This window comes from Penicillium rubens (assembly GCF_028828025.1).
Source record: "Penicillium rubens strain IBT 27055 chromosome Unknown utg000002l_segment0_segment0, whole genome shotgun sequence".
Taxonomy (NCBI): domain Eukaryota; kingdom Fungi; phylum Ascomycota; class Eurotiomycetes; order Eurotiales; family Aspergillaceae; genus Penicillium; species Penicillium rubens.
The window spans coordinates 2,234,757-2,255,690 of record NW_026890600.1 but is presented as its reverse complement, the minus strand read 5'-3'; the positions used below and the strand labels follow the sequence as shown (position 1 = coordinate 2,255,690).

At 48.5% G+C, this 20,934-nt stretch overlaps 7 protein-coding genes across 7 annotated transcripts; 2 read left to right on the top strand and 5 right to left on the bottom strand.

Moving 5' to 3' along the window:
- Positions 1–1,323: 1,323 nt before the first annotated feature.
- Positions 1,324–3,275, bottom strand: N7525_003310 (endopolyphosphatase; the record flags this gene model as incomplete). The annotated part of the gene is made up of 2 exons (XM_002559240.1): positions 1,324–3,053; positions 3,113–3,275. 2 exons carry the CDS (start codon positions 3,273–3,275, stop codon positions 1,324–1,326), a joined length of 1,893 nt encoding a protein of 630 aa, XP_002559286.1.
- A 5,462-nt stretch (positions 3,276–8,737) lies between these two features.
- N7525_003309 (uncharacterized protein) lies at positions 8,738–10,911 on the top strand (the record flags this gene model as incomplete). The annotated part of the gene is made up of 9 exons (XM_061212663.1): positions 8,738–8,869; positions 8,938–9,007; positions 9,078–9,125; positions 9,175–9,277; positions 9,334–9,575; positions 9,641–9,961; positions 10,037–10,294; positions 10,356–10,695; positions 10,770–10,911. The coding sequence occupies 9 exons, from the start codon at positions 8,738–8,740 to the stop codon at positions 10,909–10,911; spliced, it is 1,656 nt and encodes a 551-aa protein (XP_061069684.1).
- A 946-nt stretch (positions 10,912–11,857) lies between these two features.
- N7525_003308 (GMC family oxidoreductase) lies at positions 11,858–13,717 on the bottom strand (the record flags this gene model as incomplete). Its single annotated transcript, XM_002559243.1, has 3 exons — positions 11,858–12,806; positions 12,857–13,577; positions 13,639–13,717. 3 exons carry the CDS (start codon positions 13,715–13,717, stop codon positions 11,858–11,860), a joined length of 1,749 nt encoding a protein of 582 aa, XP_002559289.1.
- A 188-nt stretch (positions 13,718–13,905) lies between these two features.
- Positions 13,906–15,127, bottom strand: N7525_003307 (uncharacterized protein; the record flags this gene model as incomplete). Its single annotated transcript, XM_002559244.1, has 4 exons — positions 13,906–14,293; positions 14,360–14,477; positions 14,534–14,909; positions 14,963–15,127. The coding sequence occupies 4 exons, from the start codon at positions 15,125–15,127 to the stop codon at positions 13,906–13,908; spliced, it is 1,047 nt and encodes a 348-aa protein (XP_002559290.1).
- Positions 15,128–16,391: 1,264 nt separating this feature from the next.
- On the top strand, positions 16,392–16,889 carry N7525_003306 (uncharacterized protein; the record flags this gene model as incomplete). Its single annotated transcript, XM_002559245.2, has 1 exon — positions 16,392–16,889. One exon carries the CDS (start codon positions 16,392–16,394, stop codon positions 16,887–16,889), a length of 498 nt encoding a protein of 165 aa, XP_002559291.2.
- Positions 16,890–17,138: 249 nt separating this feature from the next.
- Positions 17,139–18,425, bottom strand: N7525_003305 (uncharacterized protein; the record flags this gene model as incomplete). Its single annotated transcript, XM_061212662.1, has 1 exon — positions 17,139–18,425. One exon carries the CDS (start codon positions 18,423–18,425, stop codon positions 17,139–17,141), a length of 1,287 nt encoding a protein of 428 aa, XP_061069683.1.
- A 782-nt stretch (positions 18,426–19,207) lies between these two features.
- Positions 19,208–20,668, bottom strand: N7525_003304 (uncharacterized protein; the record flags this gene model as incomplete). The annotated part of the gene is made up of 1 exon (XM_002559247.1): positions 19,208–20,668. One exon carries the CDS (start codon positions 20,666–20,668, stop codon positions 19,208–19,210), a length of 1,461 nt encoding a protein of 486 aa, XP_002559293.1.
- Positions 20,669–20,934: the final 266 nt, after the last annotated feature.

The window sequence follows — 20,934 nt, the reverse complement described above, 5'->3', positions numbered from 1 at the left end:
GAATTCGGCTAACGCAAGGAGCAGACAAGGTGACTGAGCTGGATTGCAAGTAGACTTGACGCATCGTGCGGCAAAGGGGGAGGCGAAATGCGATTTTGCCAGCGCAGTCTGTGCGGGGAAGAAATTGGGGTGTCTCGGGTGTGAAGCTGCTAGCTCGGGGGGCTCGAGCTAGCGCTGGGTTGTAATTGTTGTACCTGTTAGGGATGTACGAAGGTGAAGCCCACGGGTTAGAAGAGGATTAGAAAATCGAAAGATTTTCGAAGGAATGCATCATGTTAGCTGCGAGGTTTCCCCTGATATGACGAGATCGGGTTGAACTCGGGATATGCGTATGCAAGTAGTACTGTATAGTAATTGTTACTAGCCTGTCTTGGGAGTCCCACAATAATCAGAACATTTGAATAAACTGAATAAATTGATTATGATAGATGTGCTACAACATTGAAGTGGAAATAGTGGTCTACTTGTATAAAGGTAATTCACCAAAGTAGGGCTTTGTTCAATAGCAATACCAGGGGGCAACCCATCAACCGGGAATTCTAGTACAATTCTAATGCTGTGCTGTCCTGCACTAGTCTAAGTTTCGCTTGCGATCTCAATTTGACCCTGCTACTCCATACATAATGACGGGCTTGCTACGTGGCAGCGGCTGAAGGCAAAAAATAACTAGGCTGTGTCGCAGATTGGGAATATTAATTATAATCATTATTACAGGATGATCCTACCCAGCTAGATAGGTGCCCAAGTCCTCGGGCCAGCTTACTCTGAGTGTATCTGGGCATTAATCTAAACCTTGCACGGACTCTGCCACGCTGGCAGTGGCTGGGATGTGTTGTATTGTATTGTGGACGCGATAGAAATCCACCTATCTAATGTGACGGAAGTGAGGGTTTGTAGTGTTCATCGTACAACATCCCCTGATGTACTCTGTATTTACTAGATATAAATTAACATAACATCGTCATTTACTGCAGTTCTGTAGTTGATGTGTTGTCTTCCCAAACACCATCCAAGCGGATACACCGCTAAAGTGATGCCCTTGCTGATCGCCTCATTAGACATGTCCATTGTACGGAGTACCTGGGTATAATATAATTGTACATGTAAACAAATGCAAAACTTGGTAATTTGGCTATTGTATTTGGTTTGTACTTTTCGTCCCGACCCTGCCAATGTGTTCCCATCTCCAACGGCCGTAATCTAAAATAACACCTTGTGATAACACAAACACAGGTCGTCACTGTATAAGCCGGAGATGCAATGTGTTATCGTACATGCAAAAGTATCCTCAAAGAAAAAGAAAAATGCTAAAGCAAAACCACCCTATCCATCCAGGTCATCCAGGTCATCAACTGGGAAACCAACAAATGCGCGCCTCACGAAAGCCCGCCAGACGTTGTTCACTGGCTTCTTTTTCTTGCTCAAAGACCAATCAGCACCTTGGCTATTGACCTCGGTCTGTTTCTCTTCGACTCCTTCCTCGCCAATTCTCGCTGCGAGTTGGAAGAAGCTGCGCACCGTCAGGTCTTTCATTTGATACACATCATCATTTGTGGTGTACTCAATTTCGTAGTCGATACGAGGATTGTCGCCTTGTTCGCTTGTCGCGAGCTGTTCATGGAGTTTTGTTAGATTCGAGAAGTATTGGGTGTAGCCAAGCCATGTGAACGCCTGGTTCGAGTATGCAGGGCCCGGAGGAGCAGTTGACGAGGGAGGCTCAGGGACTTTGAACTTGGGTTTCTTCTTTTTGCCCTTGCCCTTTTTCTTTTGAATTTCGGGCGGAGTAAGGGAATCATCGCCGGTTTCCGGCGTATCAATTTCAGCATGATCGAGTCCAGAGGTTGTATCGTCAGCCGCATGTGTCGACGCATCCGCTCCACGTGCGACATCATCCAGTCCCGTGATATTGTAGTCGATCACGCGCAGACTAGGGAAGAAGTTCGGAACCAGACTGGGGGATACTAGCGATACGCTGTATCGTTCTGCCCACGGGCCTCCAATTTTCTCTAAGAATTTTTGCTTCTTCTTGTCCTTCTTTTTACCTCTCTTGTCCTTCGCCGGTTCAACTTCCGAGAGATCCCCCAAATCCGATACGGAGTCGAGCTCATCGAAAATGCCCGACGGAGGAGATGGCAATGAGGACCATTGGTTTCGGAGCGACTCAAGGTAATCGGCTTTTGAGTTGATTGACACCTTTCCATGGGCCTTCGAATCAATGTCGACCTTGTTGTTGTCTTGGAGCATGAAATGGTCGATGTTCATATGACCGTAAAGGCTCCCGACAACAACATCACGGTACTGGTGCATCCAGAGCGTATATTTTTGCCAGCAGGTCTCATCCCAGTTCTTCTTCTCGCTCGACCGGGCCGGTGGGACATGGCCCATGAGGATGGCTTTCATATTGCGACTGCGCAGGATTTTCAACTGCACCCGCAACCACTCCATGTGTTCGTATCCAGGTTCCGACTTGGCGTTGCATCCATCCACAGCACTGTTGGAATCGAAGAAGTACATGGTGTTTAGGCTGATGACCGCTAGCCGACCGGGAACCACCTCCGCGGTGAACCAACCGCCCTCGACGAAGGTGTGACGCTGATCTTCTGGGATAAACGGGTTCCATATCTCTGCAAATCGCTTTGTCCACTTGTTTGGGCCCTCGTTGAAGATGTTGTGGGGCATGATATCGTTGTTGCCGAATGTCGGGATGACAGGGATCGACATTCTGGGCACGGCATTCGAGGTCTCACGGACTCCCTCCTCAACGAAAATGCTAATCCATTTTTGAGACAGTAACGTATTCAACTCCATAATCTCATTCGCCGTGCGAGGGATCTTTTCATCATTGTCGTGTCGAGCAGAATCACCGGTCCAAATCACGAAATCGATCTCATCCTTCAAATTTTCTTCGATCCAGCGAAATGTCTCGTTGACAAGGGATAAAGGTGCATCGCAATCTGTGCCCTCGGCTCCAAAATACCCCGCGGGGCCATTACCACGGTGGCACGAGCGATCGATCGAGGTTCCGGCCTTGTAGAGTCGGTCGGGATGAAAATCTGTTGGTCAGCATGGGGTCACACAACGGAAATACGAACGTAGAGAGCTGCCCGCTTACCAGTTATATGTAAAAATCGTCCGCGTACAGGTTTGCGCAAACCCTCCGCCAGCTGTCCAGCAGGCAGCTCCGTTGGACTGATATGGCCCAACGGCTGTTGCCCCAAGGGGCTGGCGGAGACGGCGTCGGCAAAGAGGCCCAGCAGCAAGAAGATTGACTGCATGAGTCCTCTGAAACCAAGTGCAACCAAGGGAAGTGTGTGAAGGTCAGAATGGAATATGGGCGAAGATCTTATCTGCCCGGTCACGTCACTAAGCGGGTGTGGCAGCCGAACTCCAACTCAAATGCACAACCAATCAGAGATAAGTTTGGAGGGGAACTTTCCAAGGTTGGAAAGCTTGGAGACTCTTTATAAACACTCCTCTACTACAACATACAAGATACAACATACAATATTGTATGATCTTATCTCTACTAGCAACCTTGAAAGTTACCGAACTACTAAATTTACTAGCCTTGCAGATTATATCCCCAGATCGACATCCTCAAACTGGCTCAGCCAATGACTCCATCACGTGGCCGGGAGTTCTGAGGGGACCTTGGAGGCTCACCTTGGCAGAGCGGAGGTCTATGTTGTAAGCATTTCATATTTATTTCATTCTCTATGTTCTATTGGCCAAGTTCGGGCAGGAGATCGCATGATCAAAATTACTGGAAGGCGATCAACATAGAAGCTTGGAAGTTTCGCATATACTCCAGGGGTCATAACGAAGCTCACATAGCATATATCTTCTATGGATCTTGCCATAATGTGGATTGGTCAAACATCCAAACAAAAGGGTATTGACAGATCATATACTGGAAAAGAATATGGTGCCCGACTGAGCCGAAATCGGCTTGACATCATCGGGGTTACTCAAATGCAGCTAAAAGGCTAGCTTGAGATAGAGAATCAACTGCAATGATGACAAGTGTGCATTGCTATTTTTTACTATTTTGAAGAATCCCGGGGGGGGGGTTCTAGTTAGGCCGGCTCTGACAACCGGCCCGGGGTACAACCTTACTTATACCGTACTCAATATAGAGACGGTTACCGGTTCCCGCAAGAAGTTCAATGTTGGTTTCGGCCGATAGATACCTCCTCCCTAAACGACTGATAATATTCGTCCTTGGTCTATACCGATCAATCATGTCAGCCTTATATTCAACGCGATCTCGGGACTTTGCTTGTAGAAGGCTTTAGCTTACATTGTTCTGCGAGTGGACAGGGCCATTCAACTGGGTTTGCCTTGTGCGCCCTAGCATGGTTCCTCGTACTCCTGCCGTGGAAAGCGTCTTTTTGCACCTTAGCTCCTCTGCGCGCGGGCACGGCCTTCTACTTGGTCGCGTACCTTCTCAGTAGGAAACGGGCCGCTATAGATACCGAAAGTTAGTCGACTTGACAAAAGGACGTAGCACAACAAAAAGAGACATACATTCGATGATTCCCTCCATCCTAGAGAGCGTTGATCCAAGATCTGCAAGTGAATCACCTGGATATAAGTATATATACGCGTAAGTAAATCATGGGTTATTCGTGAATGGATATCAATAGGCTGAGTCAGATTAACCCCAAGGGTTACGGAAACCCTAGCTAAAACGCCGTTGTGAGGTCGGCGAATCCATATGTATGAATGACATTGCTATTTCGCAAGGTTCTCGTAGGCTCTAAAGCCAGCTACAACCGCTGATGCCGTACTCGATGTAAAGACGGCTATCGGGGCCCATATGGATCTGGCCTTGGCCGATAGAAACACACTCCTAAAGCGATTGATGATCTGATTACTCAGTCTATAACAATCCCGAGGTCACTCAAGTCAGTGCTCATATCCAATATGTGATTTGCTTCGAAATGGGATAAGTCCGTACCTAGGTACTTTTCCATTCCTTGTATTGCTGGACCTGGGAGGCATATGGCCGTTTAGTGGCACTGGCGACTATCACAGCCCATTTCTGCGATCGAACTTCTTCCATTGCGCCTGAAGGAATATTTTTGAGTTGGTTTTGCTGAGCATCGCCATTACTGACATTGACCTGATCCCTCCCCGCGGGGGTCCGGAGACGCTGTCTTTGCTTTGCGGGCCACTCGCCGGGCTTTTGGGCCACGCCTTCGAGTTTCCTGGTTTCCTGATCTTGAGGCTAGATGCTACCAGGAGAATGAAGGAGGAAGAATGATATGATATGAATATATAGAAAGGAAGGAGGCTGTATATAAAGCCCCCGAGAATGGCAAACACGACAAACCAGGCAAATGCTCAGTCTGCACAGAGACAAACGCATACCCTGCATGCGTTGCATGTCAACACCTGGGCATTCTGTTTATTGATAGACGCAGTTCAAGGATTGGATTGCGAACAAAGAGAAGTTGAAAATTGGACGTAACCGGTCTAGTTGCCTCTGGATATTGATGCACCTGTGGTCTCACTGCTAGGAGCAGAGCCAGAGAGAAAGAGGGAGAGAGGAAGGGAGTGAGAGAGAAGAAGAATTAACTATCTATGACAAACAGAATAACTAGCCACCTACATAACTCACAACAACCTGTCCGCGTGATAAGTCCGCGTGACAACCTCCTTCCTCTCATATACCATAGTCCTGGCGACACCCGTACAATGTTCTCCAACAATCGCATTGGTCTTTCATCACCCGTTTGAACCATCTCTCCAGACGCAAACCATAACTGACATTTGCGACGAGATGAATGGCTAACTAGCACTGGTTCCTCTATAGGTTGAAACTTCCAGAATTCACAAATTAGGGAACATACTATTTCAAGTTACCGCTGGTGAGATACACCTCCTCAATACTTCGCGTCTCAGATAAAAAATTGACGAGGAAACGGCGGACAACTCCCCTTGCGCTGCCGCCTCCACTCAAGCCCGAAGACCTATCGAGGCAGCCACCCCCAACAGTCTGGAGAAGCCGACGCATAGAGCTCAGCCCTGCGCGGAGATTCTACCAAGCCACGAGGGACTCAACTCGCGCCCTTATAAGCAGAATAATACAACAGTTGACAGTTATGAAAAAGTTGAGGGGAAGGGTGTAGGTGTTTCGGTGGGTTGTTGAAGGATATCGCCGGCCCCGAGATGGATACACTTCGCAAGCGGGAATGGCAAAAGTCTTTCAGGATGATCTCTCCGGAGTCCCGCACGATGGTCAGTGCATTCTCCTCAGAATATGATTGTTTCGAGAGGGAGCCTCAGTAGAGAGTCGCAAAGAGACTAAGAAAAGTCAGTATTCATGGACCTTGATGATAGAAGGGGGAATATAGTTGCTGATGAAGATCCAGAGAGTTAGGTACTCCCTTGGATCAAAATTGTTATTAGCTTTTGCTGACTTGACCGATAGCATGAACACAATTCCAAGAGGGATCGGGGGGAATGATGCTCTGGCTTTGATGGCTGTGTGAGAGATTTGATCGCCGACATGTGGGTTCCAATGCTATCTGTCAACCCTGGCAGATATTTTTAACCATTGAACCTATTCATAAAGAAAGCACTGGCACGTCCGTCTTGTTTTGGTGATCACCCCATCTTGCTTCGGAATGATAGGCTTCGTTGTCTTCCAGGGCTAATAAGAAAGACACAATGTCTGGGTGGCAATCTAGGAAGTTAAGGTGGGCGTGTAGACTGTGTATGTACACCTAGCGCTAGGACCGTCCTCGTCGGCTTCCTTAGCGCGGTGCCAATGCCCAGCGAGGCTTGAATTTATGATTTACTCCGTACGGAGTATTCCATATACGCTCAGGAATTAGTCAACTTAAGCATGCGGGACTTGTATCTGGTCAATACATCACAATACTATGGAGTTTGTTTACGAAGGGGATTAATATGGACGATTTCCGATCTAAATGCAGTAGATGCATATAGTAAAGACATGCATTCACTCAACCTCCTCCAATATATAAGTCTCATGGGTATGTGAAGAGTCGTTCTCTTGCCTACACAATATGTATTCAAGGACATGTCCTAGCAGATAAACCACTCACAATGCTCGAGTATAAATATAGCTATTCAAAATCTGCCTCCCAACAAGGTGGCAAGAGACAATGCCAAGACCATGTTCTCCGGCCATCGGGAAAAAGAGCCGAGGCCCGCTGATTCCCGACATCGGGGAATTGAGACTCGCGAGCTTTCCGAGTGGAGACTCCCCAGAAACTCCAGGATTCTCCACAGGGATTGTCCTTTAGTGCTTCCCACTAACGTCTTTCGATGTGCCCTTAAATATTTAGGAGTTTTGTGCCGACAATCGATTGGCAGGCGATCTCCTACAGATTCCCCAGCCTCCTGGCCACTCCCTTTTTAATGATACCAGTCAGCTCAGCTGCCAAGACATCACGGGACGAGAAATGACTTGCTTGGGGACTCCTCCGTACGGAGGGTATAGGTGGCTGAAAAGACTCTACGCCTTTGTTAGGCGTCCCTTACGATATTTCCTTTCCGGACCTGTCGTCTAGTAATTCTCAGTTTGGCCCGGACCTGTGATATCTTCCTCGTCTTCGGCCCAACCCCCGTCGAAATGGCGCTCTGTCAAGCGAGTTTAGACCGGTCTGACCTCTGTGTTGGTGTTTATACAAGCCTAAAGTAACGCACGGTTAGTAATTTGGATTAAATGGCGTTTCCGGTGAACATCTTATGGCAGATTCGGGCCGAAGTTCGATGAAGCCTAGTGATCGAGGGAATGACATGTTTCCACCGCAATCTAACGGGATACGCCACAGCTGCAGCTAACACAAGACGTCGAGTCGGCTATAAACAGTTTAGTGGATTGTGGGGGAAGGACACGGGAGGCCGTGAGGGATCCAGCACGGAGAAGCCTCCGCGCGGACAGTGGCCTCCGTGCAACGTTTCCAAGGTTTCTCTCGTGAGACCAAAATATCGAGTATGGAAACATTGAGGGCATCATGCGAGATGTTATTTTTGGGATACGCAACCATATGTGAAGTTGTCAAGCGGTATAACCAGAAGTAAAAGCTCTAAAATAATACATTAACACATCATCACTCTCATTAAGAGGTAGAGTAAATCAAGCAATCTTGCCAGGCCCAAGTGGATATGCACCTAACATTGGTCTAGAACGACTCACATAGTTAACTATTGTAAGTATTTTGTCTTGAATTCTAGACTTGCGAGGCTCATTTGCTCCTGCATTGAAACTAGCCAGATACATTCAAAAAGGGGCTAGCCCCAACTGTTTTGACGTTTCGAACAGGTCTCCCTAGTTTTGCTAAACGGAATACAGGGCCGATCATCCAGGCATCTGACCCTAATTTCTTTCTATATGAGAATCGAAACATGTCGACTATAGTGGGGCGGAATGGTATGATTGGAGAATGTCCAATTCCAATCCGGAGGCGGAGGTATTTAGAAAAGCCACCAACTAGAGGCGTTTATTACTGGCGAGAACAAGGAGCTCCGGGCACGGGGTCACAAGGAAATAGAGAAGTCTGGGGAACCGGAGACTCCACCCATTTTTTCCTAAAGAGGATTATAGTCATTTCCTTAATTACTCGATGATCGGACATGCTAACATTATAAGAACTGCATCTTAACCCACTGTTCATGGAATTCCACGATTAGTCCCGCCAATCCCGTCTATCACCGACTGGGTCACACCGAGATCGTCGATTCCAGTACTACATTATATAACATGGCGCAAGACAAGAAGGCACAAGAGGAGGTCTACGGCATCTCGACTGCTGTTGAAGACCCTGCTCGAGTTATCGGTGGCTATGGAGAAACCATTAAGCGTCACGGCGCAAAGACCAAGGAGGTCCAAAACGTCAGTGCTCTTCCAATTATTAGTGTTGTACCGGCAGAATACTGATCCATACCTCGGGAACAATACAGGCCGATCTTTTCGCTGCCATCGAAGAGACCAAGATCGAAAGATGGAGCAAGGAATCCCTGCACTTGTACTGTAAGTTCCGACTTTTCAACTAAGGCCGCATATATTTGCTAGACACTAACATTTGGTGCGACCATTACAGTCTGTATCTTCGTTGCATTCTGCTGCGCCTGTGCCAACGGTTACGATGGTGCGTGTTTTCTCGGCCTTATAATATGGCATTGACTAACCAAATATAGGATCTCTAATGGGTTCTATTCTCGCCATGGACCATTACCAGAATGTCTTCAAGACGGGAATGGATGGCCCCAAGGTCTCCCTTGTTACTTCACTCTACACAGTGTATGCTTCATCTTTACTCTATACATATTATGGCAACTAATATGAACCGTTCCCAGTGGTTCCATTGTCTGCACCCCCATCAGCGCTATCATTTCCGACAGACTTGGTCGTCGCAAGTGTATGTTTGTTGGAGGATGGGTCATTATTATCGGGTCTATCGTTATTAGTACTGCGATGACACTGCCACAATTCGTTGTCGGTCGATTTATCCTCGGTCTCGGCATTCAAATCATGGTCGTGTCCGCTCCTGCCTATGCCGTTGAAATTTCTCCGCCTCACTGGCGTGGTCGTGCCGTCGGTGAGTATTTTGATCTTGCCGGGAAGGAGAAATTATACACTATACCTGTTCTAATGCTAGAACAGGCTTCTACAACTGTGGGTGGTTCGGTGGCTCCATCCCTGCCGCCGCTCTCACATACGGTACCAACTTCATCGACAACAACTACTCGTGGCGCATTCCCTTCATCTGCCAGTGCTTCGCTTGCATTATCGTCATTATATCTGTTTGGTTCATCCCCGAGTCACCTCGTTGGCTCATCGCCAACGGCCGGAATGAAGAGGCAGAAGCATTCCTGGTCAAGTATCACGGCAACGGTGACCCTAACGCTCGATTGGTCCGTCTTGAGATTGAGGAAATGAAGGAAGGTATTCGGATTGATGGTATTGACAAGAGATGGTGGGATTGTAAGTTTTGCACTGTCGGTGCAATCAAGACTATTTGTCGCAATAGCAACTGACCAAGGTTTCCCAACTCGCTAGACCGACCATTCGTCCTGACGAAAAGTGGACGCTGGCGTTTCGCCCAGGTCATCATGATTTCCATCTTCGGACAGTGGTCTGGAAATGGCCTTGGTTACTTCAACGCCACTATCTTCAAGGCTATTGGATATGAATCCAGCTCAACCCAGCTGTTGCTTAACCTCGTCAACTCTATTATCTCAGCTGTGGGTGCATTGACCGCCGTGTTCTTCACCGACAAGATGCGTCGTCGCCCTGTTCTTATCATCGGCACTTTTGGTGAGTGTCGTTTCGCCCCGTCCCGGTGTTATCTTGACCAGCTCGGCTAATCAATACATAGCATGCGCTGTCGCCCTGGGTATCAACGCCGGTATCCTGCAGGAAGTCGCCAATACTGGTTCCATTGGCAAGAGAAAGGGCGAGGCCGCTCTTGCCTTCTACTACCTCTTCAACGTGATCTTCTCATTCACCTACACTCCCCTCCAGGGTGTCATTCCGGCTGAAGCTCTGGAGACAACTACTCGCTCCAAGGGTTTGGCCCTGTCAGGCTTCATGGTCAGCAGCATTAGTTTCATCAGCCAGTTCGCTACGCCCATTGGTCTTGCCAACATTTCTACCAACTACTTCTGGATCTTCGTCGGCTGGGATGTTGTCGAGTCCGTTTGCTGGTACTTCTTCTGGTACGTATACTTGGATTCCATTCTCTATCCTCTAGCGTGCCAGAGTCCTTCCGTGCTAACTCCTGCTACTACAGTGTTGAATCTCAAGGCCGAACCCTCGAACAGTTGGAGTGGGTCTACCAGCAGCCCAACCCCGTCAAGGCTTCCCTGAACGTGGATAAGGTTGTTGTTCAAGAGGATGGTACCGTTACCGAGAAGATTGAAGCCGATGCTTAGATGAATCTTCGTTCATCGGAGTCTATTGGCACATCCACGTGTGCGTTGGATATGGTGCGGTGGAGAAGGCGCTGTTCCACGAGCTTGGCTCGGTTGTATACATATCCACTCTCGGCTTTGTGCGGGGAGGGGGATTTGGAAAGTTGTTTAATATGGGATGCTAATCTGTTTTTTTTTTGGGCGATATAATAAGATATGAATGGATACTTGTCCGACGTTCAACTAGTGCGATAAGTCTGGTGAAACGCCTGTCTATGTAAGGTCCTCAAAGTGTCAGAACGTGCCGATGGATGATATATGGGGACTAGTCTCATAATTTTCCTAGGTTGAAACCTTGCGTAGTATGATCCACTATCAGTCCGAGGAAGATGTATCTCTTCAGGTGGTGAGTTACAGCAAATATGCTTACGCCAGGATAGTCCAATCTTCCAAGGTTGGAAGGTTTCCCCGGAATCTATTTAAGCGTGGAACCTTTCCCTATTAGGAAGTTGGGGCACGTGGGGCTTGGTGGCTTCCAAGGTTTGTTTCCGCTTCGCCCAGCTTTTGTTAGGGGTCATACATCATACACTCTTCACATCGTAGAGACATTAAGCTACCTAGGTAGTCGCCGGTTGAGGAAGTTGTAGCATGTTCTTGGCATCGTGATTTCCCAAGGAATGTCCGTAAAATAAGGTTTCTGCATGTCTAGATATTTCTCATGAGGTTATGGAAGATGTCGAGATTATCGGATATGAAGCTCGTCGCTTTTTTAGGAACTTATAGCACGTGGCGCTCAAATTTTCGAACTGGATAGTGCCATACCTACGCAGAATAGGCAAGAAAGTGATTAACAGAATGTATAGACGATCTATCTACCGCTATGTCCAAGTAGCTCTGTAGGAACGAAGAAAAAAAGGCCGGAAAGGATCCCATAGGAACAATGGAAGATCCGATCCTCATTAAGCAACTAATCCTTCATGACAAACTCAGCGCACCGTTCCGCAATCATATAAATGGACGCCGAGATCGAAGCACCTCCACACCGAGGAAGCACACTTGCATCTGCAATTCGCAAATTGCGCACCCCATGTACCTTCAGGCTCTGGTCTACTACACCCTCCTCCTTTGTAAGTCTCATCCGACACGTGCCAGCAGGATCATAGCTCCCTGTCACCAGCCTCTTTATATACTCATCAATTTCCGTATCAGTCACAGTGCGCCATGCGTCCTTCTGTGGCGGCAACGCCTTTGTAAGCTTTCTCTTGTCACTCTTGCTCTTTTTCTTGTTCATAAGACCATCTAAATACTCCAACCCCATTCCGGGAGCCATCGTTAACGGTGCCTGGTGTGGATACCCAACCTCCGGTCCGGCAAACTCGTCTGCCAACCGCATAGCGAACCGCACCGCCTTGCGCAGCCGCGTTCTGTCGCGTGTATCAACCATCAATGGGAGTGTAATTTTCAGCGGCGCTTTCGCGTCAGAGCTAGACGTGAGCTCAACGCTGCCGGTAGTGTGGGGCTGAACAAGAGCCGCGTACCACGTCATGCAGGGCACTCCGGGAACACCGTGCTCGATGAGCGTGCTGAGTGGGGTAATCAGGATTTCAAGGTCTGTGACTTCCTTCTCGCCGTCTTCAGGAGGGGACACTGTCATTGTTGACTCGTCCAGCGTGTCCGAGTGCAAAAATGCGGCGCCCCATTGACCGTTAGAGGCAAGCACTCCGGTCCCGGAAAAGAGCCACAGCAAAAAGTGCCATAGGATAGCCACCGTCTGAATAATATGCAGTGTGTGCTTGAGTGGAAGCTCTGTCATGACCGGTACAAGGAGGTGAGTGGTTAAATTCGCACCCACTGCGGGGAGATCATGCACCACGGGAATCTTATGAGCAGACAAATGGTCCTTAGGGCCGATGCCACTGCTCGCTGTTAGCATCAGAAATGAGGATATCTGGAAAGTGCGATCAACCTTTGCATCAGCAGCTGTGGTGTGCCAAAGACGCCGCTGCAGACAATAACCTCCTGTTGGGCCTTGACCAGAATGTCGCTCCTTCCGGAATTAAGCCATACGCCAGTAACCCTCGCTCCGTCGTCCGAAAACTCTAGCTTCGTCGCTGTCACACCTGTACACACCGTCAGTCGTCCCTGTCTTTCATTCACAACCGATGCACCCAGCCACGCCGTCAACGCAGAGACCCTGTTCCCATCCGCATCAACCGAGACCTCGCTGCGGGTATATCTCTGAGTGCCTCGCTTTCCCCCTCCGTCATCCAGTCCTACTCTTTGCATCGCCGCATCTACATACGGCATGAACCCTAGGTCACCCGCTCCTTTCCGTTGAATTGCCTTCTCAACCCGGGCAAAAGCCGGTGCTACCTTCTCCCAGCTCCATTCGTCCAACCCAAGCTCACGTGCCCAGCCGTCGAATTCGGGACGGCCGCCGGGACTCCATACCATGGAGTGAGCGCGACTAGTACCACCCAGCATTTCACCAGCTAAAAGTTGCACATGTCGCCCGCGCAAATGCGGGTTGGGTTCGGCGTGGTAGCGGACGACCCCGCTCTGTAGGATGCCAAGTAGCGGGATCTGTGAGAGAACCCCGGCGTTGACGCGACCCTTGTCCAACACTAGAACCGAGGTATTTGGGGAGGCGGAAAGCCGGTGCGCAATTAGGCATCCGGCCGTACCGCCTAAGCAAAGGTTTGGGTTAGTTGAGTTGATGACTCTTGGTCAGGGGGAAGTGAGACGCACCACCGACAATGATGTAGTCGAACGTCTTTCCGGCTATATCATCCGCTGTCTTCTCGGGATATGTTGAGAAGGGCCACATTGTACCTCGGATTCACGAGCAAAGCTTTGGATTTTGTTTTGGTGATGAGGTGAGGTTGGCTTGAGGGCGGTGATGCCAATCTCGAGTCCCCCGATTGGATTACTGCCCCTTTCCATCGTCATCACAAGGCGAACATCTACATGGTCTTATTATACCTTGAACCCGTCTATTGTATATTGGATCTTGAATTATACGTTGACATGTGCCGAAGTTTTCGAATCCCTTGTCTCGCGTACTCCCTCAACCTCAGTATTATTCCGCTCCAAAATATCATCCGCGCTAGAACTTTCAGGGATACGTATCATCGACTTCGGTGCCAACCGCCGGGATCTGGGCGCAGACATAGAGTTTCCAGCATATGACGAACTCAACTCATATGCGCTCCGTCCAGTTCCAGTACCTCCTCGAACCGATCCTATCAGGGATCTGATGCAAGGTATCGAAGCCGTTATGATGACTACGTAGGCTTCGATGTATAGCCAGCGGTCGTATTCGACGGTTGCGACAGTTGGATCATCGTGCGCGTATGCGAGGACTCGGGTTTGCACCGCTTTCATAACGGACGCTGCCATTGCACTGGATCCGAGAGATAACTCTGTTAGCTAGATATCTCCTGAGATAGGGTCCGAATCAGTGGCTCACAAAATGCCCAATCCAAGGAGTATGACCAAGCCCAACTTGACCCTTAATTTCAAATTCAAACTCCAGAATATATAGGTTGAGAAAATCGCCAGGTAAAGGTCTGTGGCCGAATTAAACGCTGTTGAAGTTAATTAGTCGCAGTCATTTGTATAGATAATGAACGGAAGCTCCTACAGCCCTGATAGTATCCGTAGTATGCTTGGACGCGGGCATCCCAGCATCTTTCCTTCCCATGCTGTGTCCAGATAGCAGAACCATGTCCTGGGCATTGGACAAATAGAATTATGATCAATATCACGTTGGTCAAGATCTGTAACCCAACTATAATCCACAGGATCACTCTATGTGATCTTCTGGTGCCCAGTAGCTCAATGACGAAGAGAATGAAGGAAATGCGACCCAAAGTACCGCCAGCAATGCCGAATGTCTGCGTCAAGTAGTCGAACATGATGACTTTGGGAACCGTTTTTGAGTCAAGGTCCCAAACATGGCGACCAAACCCATGTTTGACGCACACGGTAAGCAGAGCTGATCCGATTATAGTAAGCCACTAAGTGCGCAACAGGTCAGTTTTGATCGTTCGAACGACGTAGACAGACTGACCAAAGCCGAAACCATAAGAATGTCATCCCAGCCAAGCTTCCGGATTCTTATTTTCGCAGTCACTCTCAACGCGACAATGAGAATGGCAATCCCAGTCAGCGCCCAAATGTCTCTCAGCAGCCTTGGACCCCGGTCAAAGAGGGCGGCTCGAGGTGAGAGAGCCATGTCAGTCGATCAATGGCATGGAATTTCCCAATACAAGGGACAGGAAAGGTGCGAGAGACATGATCACGCGACAAATTAGACGTTGATAGATTGAGTTCTAAATATTCCCGAGATCAACCCGCTATATTTAGCCATTTATCATATCTACGTTTCAAAGGAAAAATCTCATCGAAGATCTTCACGGGGTCCACCGGCCCCGGGGGCATTGTGAACTTGGTTTAATCAACTCCAGTGGTAGTACGGAGTACTCCCTGGCACGTTATCACTAGGTAACCTTCGAAAGTATAGAAGACTGTCGGAGGTTTCCGCTAGAATTGCAGGGATATAGATATAAAGATAAGATAATAGGCTTGACCTATCAAATATCACGAAATACCCAGACCTTAGAACATAGGAACAAGCCCTGCAGGGCATAGGCGTTATTCGATAACGTAGGAAGGGTGTTAATTGATCTGCGCGAAGAATCCGATCAGCGGGATATCTTCGGCGGGACGTTCGGCGGAATTTCTTGGAATCTCCGCCGAGCCTCTGATATGTGTGTGATATAGATTAAGGGTCCATTTGCCAATACTCCGTAGGCAGCAATTTTGTTATCCGTACTCCGTACATATTAAGACGTGCTTTTATCGACATCAGGCCCTTCGGTGGCAGTTCTAGCAAGACACAGAATAGCAGGCTTCAATTATGTCCTCGGTTCAGCGAGTAAACAGTGGACTCTCTATCAGCTATGGAGAATAGAAGTAAATTCCATTAACTAGTAGGAAAACTAAGTAATTTTTGGTCTGGGGCAAGCTGGGGATCCCTGTGAGTCCACAGGTTTAGGTCTCGATAGAATACGCTTGGAAGGGTGCACGCTTTGATAGAAAAAAAAACCTGTTAGACAACAAATATTATCAAATATGAGCAATTCTTAAATAAGGTACTAATAGGACGAACACATAACTAGAACGTCCAAGGGCACGCCTTGGGAACTGCTGTCAAACTAGATAACTTAGATGCCCGAGGGCCTCAGGTGTCAATATTTCCCAGGCTGCAACGGGGTATCATAGCCGCGGCTATGATACCCTAATTTGGACACGAGGTGATCATGATATCCCCAGACCCTTTTCGGTGACTTTTGCCATCCAATGCTAGATTCAACTATTAGAAACAAAGTGGAACTTTAGGTAAGTGATACCTATAAACCCCCATTTAAATCGCAAATCCCCCAGAAAATGCAAGAAACCAAACTACCGCCTCACAATCAACTTCCACTCAATTCAACATGGTCCAAATCAAGACCTTAATGCTGTTCACAACTCTGGGCCTCATGAGCGCCGGTACCGGTTGCTCCGCCGCAACTGTCACGAACAGCCTGCTACTAGCCGAGGTTGCCCACCAGCTATCCCTACCAGCGTCGACATGGTCAGCCAGCGGCACCCACACGGCGAAAGGGTATACCAGCGAATCGGCGGAGACTGCCTCCGTGGAGGGCTTGAAGCAAGACTGTGACAATATCAACCTCAACAAGAAGTTGGCCGTCGATTTCCGCAGCGATGTTTTTGGTCCTGGTGTTACGGGTTTCTTCTACAAATGTGAGAAGGTTAGCGAGGATACCAACAACTACTGGTTCACTATCAGTGCTGTCGACGAGACTCAAATCGACAAGCTTTGTGATCCGGATACTACCTATCCCATTGTCTATGATCAGCAGCATGATACTTGGTTCATTGATGAGCCTTTCGGTTGCACTCGACGAACCAATCCGGCGGACTTCTTTTAAGTACACCAAGAATGACATACCCTGGTAAGTAATATCCGAGTAGAGTCGTTGGAAAAAGTAGACTAGCTAATTTTCCAGAAACCTGCTTGGTCACTTGGGTTGTGAATGACTGGAGAATGAGTGATATGGATTAAGTCCGTAATTATACTCTCGTTGCTTCAGTGTTTTGTTTCTAATAATACACTTGGCCGCTCCATATCAACTGTATAAACCAAAGTCGGGCACTTATTTCTCTCCAGCTGTTGATATTTAAAACTCGCACTCCTCGATGCCGAACCTGTTGCGGTGCTGCTTTTTGTATTCCAGAATCCATCGCCAGAGCCGTCGCTCAGTTATGAATATCTGCCCTGTATCTCGGAGGCCAGCACATTTGAACGGGTCATAGTTGGATCCCCAGTCTGAGACCATTGTCAAATGACGAGCCAAGGAAAGCTCGAAGGTCAATGGTTTGGTGAAAAGGTCGATCTCTGAGGATTGGATCGGGGGTTCCGACAAGTCGTCTTGTCCGATCTTTTTGTAAAGGGTTCGATAACATGGCAGAGCTCTTTGTGAAAAGAAATATGTCTCGAGGTTCTGATGCGATTGGTAGACTGATTCCCACATGGTACGGAAAAGTGAAACATCGTCAGTAGAATCGAATGCTAGGAACCTTGTGAGACACCAGGCAAATTGGCTATTTTTAACGCACTCAACGGCTTTGGGGACAGACAAGCCCATTGCTGGACTGTGCGGATCAGTTCCCGCTGCATCTTTGAAACCATCTTTGAAACCGACGTAGAATTTATCATCTAGCCTGTGCCGCGATTGAGGAAACCCGGGAGGTGACAGAAGTAAGGGAAGGGGAACGGTAGTGGTGAATGCCCAATCTATGATGCACGTAATAGTATATTGATCGTCGACAAATATGTTGCTCATCGTGAGGTCTGGGTGGCAGAGTGCAAAATTGACCGGATACGTGATTCCGGACCAGTTGGCCGAATATTGAGAGATCAAATGATTGAGCGCCTGAGCAGCAATAACATAGTCAACTCTATTTGCGGCACTGTCGGCTTTTTGCCCAAGAGTGACGAAGTCATTCCGAAGATCGCAGGCATCCCGCCACATATCCCTGCTGGAGTAGTCATTCCTAGATGGCACTGGTGCAGCGAAGCAATGGTGCCCCAATGGTAGCGTTTCGGCGTGCTTGATCAAAGCTGCTATGAGACTGAGGTAGAATTCACTCTCGCTGATAAAAGGTCCACGAGGAATGCCTTTCAAAGACTGTCTTTGATGTCGTATGTGGCCTTTTGATAGGCATTCTCCAATAACGAAATACTCATTTTCTTCAAATAGAGACCCAATTTGGGCAAACCGGACTTGGGCAAGTTTCCAAGTAATGTGGCCAAGTTGGGACATCACTTTCTTGACTTCGAGTGAGTCCAGGTGATCATGGAGATCGTTCCCCTCCCACATTGCTTCCAACGACTTGCCCTCCGCCTTGCTCATCAAAATGTATGGGATCCGGATAGGGTTGCTTGGATAGGCACTTCCGAACATCAGCTCCACGATACGGGACTTATCTTGCAGTTCGCTTACCAATATGAATAAACATCAGGAACAGGTACGTCTGTGTACGTTTTGAGATATTTGAGCGTAGCAGTTTCGCTTAAAAGAAGTTTGACGACACTCTCGTCAGACACACTGGGGTGATTCTGTACTGGAGAGCGCAGAACCCATTCAAGGCCATCTTCAAATAAAACGAAAACTGCCCAGTTGTAGCCGCCTCGTTTCGGACGCTGATTCAAATCGCATGTGCACGTGAGGCCCCGTCGCATCTCGCTTGCGAGGTGACAGAGAGCCCCCACATCGAACTCATTATACTGGAAGAGAGGGAATGCTTCTTTTCCCATGTTGTGAGCCATGATGATTGAGGCGGGGAGTCGCTCTGCTAGAGACAACTCGGTAAACCGCTGAATAGTGACAGGGCTTTCATGGTGAGGCAGGAGTCGTGGTAGCAAGTCCAAAATGCGAAGGTCGATGTTAATTTGCAGAAAAGAAAGCACAGAGGGCGTCGTTGCCTCAGAAAGGGCATCAGATCTATACACGTGACCAGTACCATCTTGAATCGTACGGGAGATTAAAGTGGAATTATCTGCCATACCATATGCTTGCTTGAGGTTCAGATAGTGGGAACCTAGACTTTTGGTTAAGGATCAAGTGTGGACATGGTTAACCCTAGGTTTCTCAAAGAGGCAATGAGATCATTCATTCGATTGTACAGAAAATCGACGCATATTTGCCTAGGTATATGTACACACCATACTCAAAGTTACTTGCATTTACACGGAAGAGGTATCCTCGTAGCGAGCATCCACGCTATCGACACCCCTGTATTCAAAGTACCGATTCCACTCCGGGTCCTCGATGAGTGCCTGCTTCAAGCTCTTCTCATACGCAAGAGAGAACTCAGGCCCATCATTCGATTCGGGAGACAGGTCGCGCGGTGGGTAAATGATAAAAACACCCTGGGTAACACAGTCCATCAGATGACGGTATGTAACTGGGGAGCCAAAGCCGAAGTCGGCACTTGAAACATTGGCATCGCGGTGATCCGTCTGCAGCACCGACATCGGTGGCAGTGAATCAATTCGAGTGTTCAGCGCTGTTCTATCGCGTACCGTGGCCACCATTTCCAGTGCCAAGTCCAAAGCCTCCTGCGTGGCACTGTCGGTCAACTGGCGGATGTAAAAGGCTAACTTTGGCAGCGGCCACTCTGAGATGACTTCTGCTGCGCTCGGGGCAGAGGACGGTGTCGTGGACGACATTGCTACCGCGATAACGTTTTGCTGGATGCGTGGGGGGACTTTGGGGCTGTGGAATCGACGCCGCATGTCAATGGCCTCTGCCCAGAATAGAGGCGCCGACAGATCTGGCTTGAATATTGGGGCCCGCAGTCGCGTAACCGTGCGCCAGATAAATGCAGAAAAAGCGTCGTAGGTAGAGATCCATGTGCCATCAGTCGGGGAAGCGAGCTTCTTCAGCTCTGCTGCTTTGTTCTTGGGTAAATGAAAGAGCAAGCTCTGGGCTGGGATATGATTCGGGTGAATCTCTGGCGGTGGCGGGCCATCAACTTTCAATTCCTCGCGTACTTCAGGCTTGGTCAGACGAGAAAGATCCAGGCATCGAGCGTCCCACAAGGGAAATTCCGTCTGATGGACAATTGCATAACAGTTCTCGGCTAATTGGTGAGTGAGCCCGGTCCATCCCATAACGTCATTGGAGTAGTGGTGATGGTGCATAATAAAGACCAATCCACCCCGGATGAAGTTGGCTTTATAGGACGCCACGGCTGGACTATTATCTGGGTGTGCCTCTGGCTTCTCTCCGTATGTCATAGGCGGCACACTCCAGCGCTGAAGATCACCCAGGATGGAGGTACGGAAATTGCCCTCTTCTATCTCATCAAATGACGGATAGTCCTTGCAAATATCCGGAGAGTCCAGCCATTGAACGCAGAATTTGACGGCACTGTTCTTTTGCTTGACAAAAGAATGTCCACCGGTAGAGTCCTTCTCAATTGTCCCACAAAGATGGCGTACTTGGCTTAGAGTTCGTTCAAGGCCAGCCTTCAGGACATCAACGGCTCGACTTTTGTCGGCATCTTCCAGACGAAAGAATAGAGCGTAGTTATTGTATGTACAGGCTGTCAAGTAGTCCAATGTAGACACTTTAAAGCGTTCTTCCGCTGGATCGTTCTCCCACCCCAAGGGCTGTACTCGAAAGACTTCCTGGTGAGCCATGACTACTTTTGGACCGACGTAAGCAATTGGGAGAAGACATCACCCGGACCGTCTCCGGAATTTAAACTGTCACTATATCTTAGAATGTGGAGTCAATGAATTTAGGCCGCCTCAAGCCGTGACAGATAGATGGGGCCACAATGCCTCTGCCTCCTTTAGGAAGCTGGATTGTCCAACTAAAAGACAGAGATGGCTTAGTGCTTACGGACGACGGCCCCAGTACGGGAGATTATGACATCGCTTACGGAGTACTCCGTAGGGCATTG